Source organism: Colias philodice, chromosome 7 (genome assembly GCF_061535455.1).
Source record: "Colias philodice isolate Cphi_HAF_F1 chromosome 7, ilColPhil1 Martin Lab GWU primary, whole genome shotgun sequence".
Lineage (NCBI taxonomy): Eukaryota > Metazoa > Arthropoda > Insecta > Lepidoptera > Pieridae > Colias > Colias philodice.
In genome coordinates, this window is record NC_143092.1 from 2,957,010 (window position 1) to 2,966,026 (window position 9,017).

The following is a 9,017-nucleotide window of genomic DNA, read 5'->3' on the forward strand; positions in this document are numbered from 1 at the left end:
TATTTTAAATCTTTGTCGGATTTGTCGGATTATAGTAAATATCAAGTTAATATATTTAATTTATTAGATTACATATGTACAATATTTAACCTATAAATTTTTATAAAGTTTTTTGTATATTCATTTTGTTTGTGTATTCATTTTGTTTGTTAGTTTTTGTATTTGAAAGATGGAATCTTATATTAAAGTGCAAAACAATATATATGATCGAATTACAAAAGCTAGATCTAATTTTAAGAAATCGCCTAAAGAACGTTTAGCGAATGATGCGTATTTATCGACAAGATTAGATGCGCTTGAAGAACTTTGGTCTCAGTTTTTGCAAACTCACACGCAAATTATTCAAGTTTCGGAAAGTGATAAATTGAATGCTACTACTTATGTCAAGGCTGATACATATGGCAATTGCGAAGAACAATACATCGATTATAAGTATGAGTTGAGGGAAGCTCGAGCTAATTTAGCGGTTAAATCAACCACTGTACATCATGCGCCAGATGGCAGCACCACAGCTTCAGATTCGAATCAACAAGGTTTTAAATTACCAAAGATTACTATTCCACATTTCTCCGGGAAATATGCAGAATGGACGAGCTTCCGAGACCTGTTTTTGTCACTGGTACATAGTAACCCTACATTGGATGATGTTCAACGTTTACATTATTTAAAATGTCAACTCACTGGAGAAGCGGAACAGTTCTTGCGACACATACCAATAACTGCAGAAAATTATAATTTATGTTGGAAACAGCTTGAAGATCGGTACAGCAACAAAAAGTATCTTGCCAATTGTATCTTAAAGAAATTTATGAATCAAAAAACGGTAACAACTGAATCAGCTACAGCGTTACGCGAAATATTAGATACTACTAATGAATGTATGTTTGCACTTAAAAATTTGTCAATAGATGTAAGTACTTGGGACACTATTGTTATTTATATTGTAAGCTTAAAATTAGACTCCGAGTCCCGTAAGCAGTGGGAACTGCAAAGTAGTAAAAATTGTAATTTATTACCAACATATAAAGAATTTATAGAATTTTTAGAAATCCGCTCACGTTCATTAGAATTTATTGATCCTAAGGTAGCTAAACAAAATAGTCAACAATATAGAACGAATGTTACTCCGAAAGCGTTTCATATTTCTAATTTAAAATGTATTTATTGTTCTGATGATCATCATTTGCGAAATTGTAAAAGTTTTTCAAGGGAAATGACTGATACTCGACGGAATTTTGTCCAATCACATAATCTTTGTTTTAATTGTCTTGGTGCAGGTCACAATGTATATTCGTGTCGCCAGTCTTCCAGGTGTCGTATTTGCAAGAAGAAACATCATTCTTTACTACATCCCAAAAATGTATCGCTTCCGTCGCAGCCTCAAATGAGTGAGGCAGAATCAGATGCTAAGCAACAGCATCTACATCAACACAGGTAAAAAATATTAATAATATCAAAGCCTGCTTTTCACGTTTCAGTGGACAAGTTTTACTTGCCACCGCATTAGTTAATGCCAGGTCACACACAGGCTCATTGATCACGTTAAGATGTCTCATTGATCAAGGATCACAGGCTTCATTTTTGACTGAAGCTGCCGTTCAACTTCTTGGGCTAAGAAAGATTCCACACAAAAGCTCCATTATTGGTTTGGGTAGTGACCACTCAAGTTCTGTTGCCTCTAAAGCGAGGGTAGAAATTGAGATTCAATCACGCCATTGCAACTTTAAAATTTGCGTTCAAGCTTTTGTGCTCAATAAGCTCACCTCAGTACTTCCGGAAAGGAATGCTGTTGTTAATCTTAGTCCTGAAGTTTCTAAATTAGTTTTAGCAGATCCTTTCTTTGCAACACCAAATAAAATTGACATGCTCCTTGGAGCAGATGTTTATGGGCAGATTTTGCTTGAAGGTCTGATCAAGGATTCACCCAGTGCATTAATCGCGCAAAATACACAGCTGGGTTGGATTCTATCGGGTCCAATTCAATCCAGATCGAGCTCCAGCACTATTTGGTGCAATCATATTCATCAAAATGATGACTACGAACTTATGAAGAAGTTTTGGGAGCTTGAATCGGATCAATTTGCCTCTGATAAATCACTTCTTACAGAGGAGGAAATTAAATGTGAGAGTCACACAACACATCAACTACTAGGAGAGATAGTTCAGGACGCTATATAGTTAATTTACCTTTTCGAACCGATGATCCAAATTGCAAATATGGTAATTCAAAGGCTATTGCAATAAAACAATTTAATCGGCTTGAGAATAATTTATTAAAAAATCCCAAACTTAAGGCTGAGTATACTGCTGTCATAGAAGAATATAAAAATTTAGGTCACTTGGAAACTGTGCCAGCTCATGAAGAAGATTCGGCTGATGCTGTATACTTACCTCACCATGCAGTGATCCGAGAGGATAAGGATACTATCACGGTCCGAGTTGTCTTCAACGCTTCTTGTCCAGGAACCAATGGCATCACATTGAATGACGAACTTATGGTAGGCCCATCGCTACAACCTGACTTACGTCACATTATAATGCGTTGGCGTCAATATCCAATTTGTCTTGTCGCTGACATTATAAAAATGTATAGACAGGTAAAAATATCTGAATTACATACAGATTTTCAACGTTTTGTGTGGCGCGAAGATCCAGATCAAGGACTGCAGCATCTGCGCCTCTTACGAGTTACCTTTGGAACGGCTTCAGCACCTTATCTCGCTGTGAAATCATTACAGCAAGTTGCACACGACGATGGAGTAAAGTATCCGCTGGCTGCTGAAAGGGTACTTCATGATTTTTACATGGATGATTTTATGTCAGGCTGCTTTTCGGTGGAAGAAGGTAAGCAAATTTATAAGGAAATAACCCAACTTCTCCAAGGAGGTGGATTTGTTTTGCAAAAATGGAGCAGTAATAGCGAAGAAATAAAAGAGATTAATGAAGATGTTGAAGATCAAGCAGAAAACCTGAAACTAAAAATAGATGAAATCATGAAAATTTTAGGACTTACCTGGAACAGAAGAAGTGATGAATTTGAATACGTATTAAAGCTTCCACCGCTCTCTCCTCCTGTAACAAAAAGAAAAGTTATTTCAGAAATTTCTCGATTATTTGATCCTGTTGGTTGGCTTGCGCCAGTAATAATTTCAGCCAAAGTTTTTATACAAAAATTATGGCTCTCGGGAATTGAGTGGGATGATGAACTTCCTGCACAATTACTGAAGGACTGGCTCAAGTATAGAAGTGAATTAGATACACTTACCAAATTTAGTATCCCACGCTGGATTAACATCAATAATGATGATACAGTTCGCGAATTGCATGGCTTCTGCGATGCTTCAAATGTTGCATTTGCGGCAGTTGTGTACTTGCGAGTGGTTAACTCCAATGGGAAGGTTAATGTTGCATTAATCGCTTCCAAAACAAAGGTAGCGCCCATTAACCAAGTTTCGATTCCGAGATTGGAGCTTTGTGGAGCTGTACTACTCACAAGACTGCTACTAGAAGTGTCTCAAGTCATGGGTATGGAGAAATCTTCTATTCATGCGTGGACCGACTCACAAATTGTGCTCGCTTGGCTTCAAGGACAACCTAGTCGTTGGAAAACCTTTGTCGCCAACCGTGTGTCGGAGATTATTACTTCGTTGGAACCGCAGCAATGGCAACACGTATCTACAAAAGATAATCCTGCAGATTGTGCATCGCGTGGCGGAACGCAATGGGATGTTCAACTCTGGAAGGAAGGGCCGAAGTGGCTGCAAGAAAAGGATATAAATTTTACAAGAGGTCAAATAGAAGATACACATCTAGAAGAAAGAAAAATGAAAATTTGTTTAATAAATACTCACGATGATGAAGCAGATCCCGAAGAAGAAATATACTCACGGTTTTCATCTTTGAGAAGACTGCTCCGGGTTACTGCACTCTGTAAAAGACTAATTAAAAGGATGAGAAAAAAGGAAGTAGAAGATCATAAGGATTGGATAACAAGTTTTGAAATAAGAGAAAGTTTAAAAGTATGTATTAAAAGATGCCAAGAAAAACATTTCGGTGAAGAGCTTGCAGATTTAAGAAATAAAAAAGAAATAAATAAAAAAAGTAGACTTACCTCACTCAATCCAATAGTTGACGAAGACGGTATTCTACGAGTAGGTGGCAGACTGCAGCAGGCAATCCTTAGTGATGAGAGAAAACATCCTATCATTCTTCCGCGCAAATCACAGTTTACAACTTTGATTATTGCGGATGCTCATGAGAGAACATTTCACGGCGGTCCCCAATTGATGCAAAATTATTTGCAATCAAAATACTGGATAATAGGTGCGAAGGATTTAGTACGACTGTGTGTTCGTAAATGCGTTCGTTGTGTACGATATGCCGCTCGCACAAGACACCAGTTGATGGGACAACTACCGGTTGAAAGATCTACTGCTTGTCGACCTTTCTTAAAGAGTGGAGTAGACTATGCAGGGCCTATTAATATAAGAACCTCTAAAGGCAGAGGTAATCGGTCATTCAAGGGATATATTTGCTTATTCATTTGTATGGCCACACGCGCTATCCATCTCGAAGCAGTAAGTGACCTTACAGCTCAGGGATTTCTAGCAGCGTTTAAGCGTTTTATAGCACGCCGTGGTCATTGCGCTGAAGTATGGAGCGATAATGGGACAAATTTTGTGGGTGCTGCACGAGAACTCAAATCTTTGTATGCTCATGAGAGGTCGAGTATAGCGCAGGAAATTGCAGATCAACTGGCTACAAATGGGACTGAATGGCATTTTATCCCTCCCCATTCCCCAAATTTTGGAGGACTATGGGAGGCAGGGGTAAAATCGACGAAACATCATTTAAGACGCATGGTTGGGAATTCAACTTTAACATTCGAAGAAATGACAACATTACTTTGTCAAATAGAATCTTGTCTGAATTCTCGGCCTATTTCTAAAATTACTGAGAATCCAGACAATCCAATCCCACTGACACCAGGACACTTTTTGGTGGGAGAACCTCTGGTTTTACCCCCTGATGTCAATTACGAAACATCCAATATCACAAACCTCAGACGGTGGCAAATGACTCAAAAAATGACACAAGATTTTTGGCGTCGTTGGTCAAATGAATATTTGACTCAGTTCTACCATCGTTATAAATGGAACAATATTGTTCCTGAACCTACAATTGGAGATTTAGTGTTAGTAGTGGAGGATGATCTTCCACCTGGAAGATGGTTGTATGGTATTATAGTTGAAAAACATCCCGGATTGGACGGAATTACGCGAGTTGTCAGTCTTAAATGTAAAAACAATGTAATTAAACGTCCTGTTTCTAAATTGTGTTTTTTGCCAATTACCAACTAATGTTGATTTTTTTTGTTGGCTCTCGAGCCTCATATTATGTTCGTATTAGCACGTATTAGTAAGAAAGCATGCAATGTGGTAATATTTTATTTTGTATTTTTTATGTATTTGATGTTAAATTCGTGTAAAGACTTTCGTTAGTATTCATGTTTTGATCGGTTAATTGTATTAAGGAAAATTTTGAAAAGAGTTAGAGCCGCTATATTTAAATAAGATTCCTTCCTTCTATTCAGAAAGATTTATATAAATCAGCAGTCAAATCTATACTAATATTATAAAGCTGAAGAGTTTGTTTGTTTGTTTGTATGAACGCGCTAATCTCGGGAAATACTGGTCCGATTTGAAAAATTCTTTCGGTGTTAGATAGCTCATTTATCGAGGAAGGCTTTAGGCTATATACCATCACGCTACGACCAACAGGAGAGGAGCTATGGGGGTGAAACTGCGCGGAGCGGCTAGTTAAAGATACAGCTTTTTAATACGTTTACCAATTAACATTCTCCTTGAATGTTCTATTTCTCTTAAAATATTTGTCACATATTCACACATCGGTATAAAGCCATAATACCTTTTAACTCATTTTCACTGGACACTGCTGGACTCCACTCGCTCGCAGACTCCTGATAAAATTAAATTATTAACAACACAGTTAACATTGAGATATTTTCCGCATTTGCAGTAAAACTCATTTACAATATGTAACGCCTACAGCGAGATACTTTAAAATTACCGATGTTTATTATGCAAATGTAATAATATTCAGTTCAATGCAGTGACTGTGCTGGCATGAATTATTTTTATTAACGCTTCCAAGTAAATAATACAGTATGAAGAACAGAGAGTGTTAAGATAATATTGTTTCTGCTTTTACTATAGCTCATATTATGTAAAACTTCATCAACATAAATATAGGAAGACGTTGTAGCGTGATGAAGCTACAAAATACCTTTATACGCACGCACACAAACACATATCCATACGCGTATTTCCAAACTATACATAGCCAGAACGCAACCATAGGAAACTGCTCGTGTATACTTTGTAATGCTGTTTTTAAGTTTGTTATTACAATATATACACGAATTTTGCGTACTGATCGTGTATACTTTGTAACGCGGATGCTTGCTTCTTCGTTCCAAACTATACACGATCAGTACCCAAAATATGTATAACGAAATATGGCTACTACACCACTTACGCTTGAGCGAAATAATAAATATATAGGCAATCAAAGACTTGTACAGCTATATCTATCTACTTTTATTCTTTTTGATTGATTCAGTAAAATATGGAATAAAAATATTATTAGGTAAGCTTAGAAAAATAAAAGGGTTACCTATGGGTTAGGTTAGGTTCGTGTTTTTTTTAACTACACAAAAATAGGAGCCCCGCGAAGCGGGGCTCCGTCGCCTCGCAACCGTCTTCTTCTGGACTTATTAGATTCTTACATTTTAGCACTATTGTCAATTGTAAGTCGTGCAGTATAGTCGGGAACGAAGACACAAGCATCCTCGATACAAAAAATATACGATCAGTACGCAACATTATATACACAATACACATGCATTTTAATAATAGATTTCAAAACAGCAATACAATAATATAAACGCGAGCAATGGAAAGACGCCGCGCTTACTCCGAAACATACACGATTAGTCCGCATGCGTACTGGCGCTGTATATTTTGGAGCGCTATTCTTTACTTACTTCACTACAAAGTATACGCGAGTATTTGCGTACTGCTGTTGTATAGATTGGAAGAACTTTGTAAAAAAGTTATTTCCAAACTATACGTGATTAGTTTCACACCGTTGCGTACTGGCCTTGTATAGTTTGGAAAGACGCTATCCATACATGTACGCAAATTTTGTATAAAATTTTGGCTACTATAATGTACTCGTAGGTGAAATTTAGACCCATTTTAGACCACTCTGTCTTGTTTTATTCAAAGCTTTGCTACAGTTTAATGCGTGAGCGTAGTTCTGAGTAGAACTGAGCGGGTTCCAGGGCTCAATTCCCGGTGGAGACTAATAAACAAAATATACCTGGGTCAGACAGGACAAGGCTGGTCATCTACTGGGTCATAAAGGAAAATGGAGCAGAAACTAATGTTTGTGAATTCAAAATGAAGGAAAGTTATCTTTAGTTCATATAAAATTATCTACATATCATATTATAAAAATCAATTGAATAGTTTATTACTATTATGCCAATATAAAACTGCTGGCTGGGATAATATAAAATTGAACAAACGTCACCGCGGCTGCAGGTGGAAAGAATTTTAAATGACAGCTGGGAGAATAAATGTTACTAAAATTGTATTGGAATACTGAAGAAAACCGATTTGATAGAAGGCAGTATAGAAAACATTGCAGGTAGGTACTCAATCGTCATCAAGGTCTCGTCATGACAATACGTCATGTAGTAAGGCGACGATTTTTGCATCTTTGAATCTTGCCAAAGAAGTTTCACTTCTGACACGTGTGCTCAGCATACGCTCTTTTTTATATTATAGAGTTGTCGTATGATTTTTTTTACCATGAGTATGTATTTTGTGGATATCAAACAATTTTACCTTCAATTAGATGGAGCATTAATAAAAGCGTAATTACTGAGAGTGCTATAAAAATAAAACTCAATTTCCTGGTTTAATATCGGGCTTTCTAATGGATAAAAATTTTACTTCGTCGTAAGTTACAAAATCAATTAGCCAAAACTCACGTTAATTGGCGTCTGCAGAGCCCAGATACACAAAAACAATATTAAACAGCTTATCGAAAAAACTGGAACCTTCGCGGGCTGAATTAAGTTTCTGGAAAATTCTAATGAAGTCGGCCGGTTAGTTAAGGCGAATAGCTAATGACCTATAATGAAAAGGGTTTCGTTGATAACGTCACTTATTTATAAATTAAAGATGTAAGTTTGTACGTAATGTATCCTCTCAAGACTGTTTCTAAATTATTCACTATTTAAATAAACCAGTGAGTCAATATTAGTGACGTTGTATTTACTTGTGTTTGATATTACGCGAGTATTATACATTTATAAATGAAAGATTATAACGGATTTTAAACGCGATTTATTCATTATTGATAATATCATCATCCCGACGTTTCGCACTCTTTGCAGCGAGCGTGGTCACGGGGAGACTAAGACACGTTTAAAATCCTTTAAAATCTTTGATTTCTAAAGTATAATACTGGCATAAAATCAAACACAACTACAACGTCATTCAAAACTCACTGGTTTATCTAAATAGAGAGAATAATTTAGAAACAGTCTTGAGACGATACATTACGTACATACATTTTCAGTCGCTCGAAACTGATTGTGTCAAGTGTTAACTGTCATTTATATCGATATGAGAGAAATTAGAGTGCTCGAATAGGATAATATTACTATTATAGTCCTTTCCACCTAAGATGAGTTCTGTGACACATCGATTTTTGACACGTGTAGAGATGTCTTTACTGAAATCATATCAATTTTTTCCGATAATCGATAATATTTTATATGGAAATGAAATCGATTTGAATAAAGTACCAAAATTAGTTTTTTCGGCATTTCGCCAACAATTAACTAAGGAAACTTAGCAAACAACAGCAACAAAAAGTCAACAATAACAATTAGTAACAATAACAGAATACCACGTAAAGTA

The 9,017-nt window shown here is 36.4% G+C and overlaps 1 protein-coding gene across 1 annotated transcript; it reads left to right on the plus strand.

The window, feature by feature from the left end:
- The first annotated feature begins 137 nt into the window (after positions 1-137).
- On the plus strand, positions 138-5,360 carry LOC149486952 (uncharacterized). The gene is made up of 3 exons (XM_089697300.1): positions 138-1,434; positions 1,479-2,122; positions 2,335-5,360. Exons 1-3 carry the CDS (start codon positions 170-172, stop codon positions 5,358-5,360), a joined length of 4,935 nt encoding a protein of 1,644 aa, XP_089553426.1. The 5' UTR covers positions 138-169.
- The last annotated feature ends 3,657 nt before the right edge of the window (positions 5,361-9,017 follow it).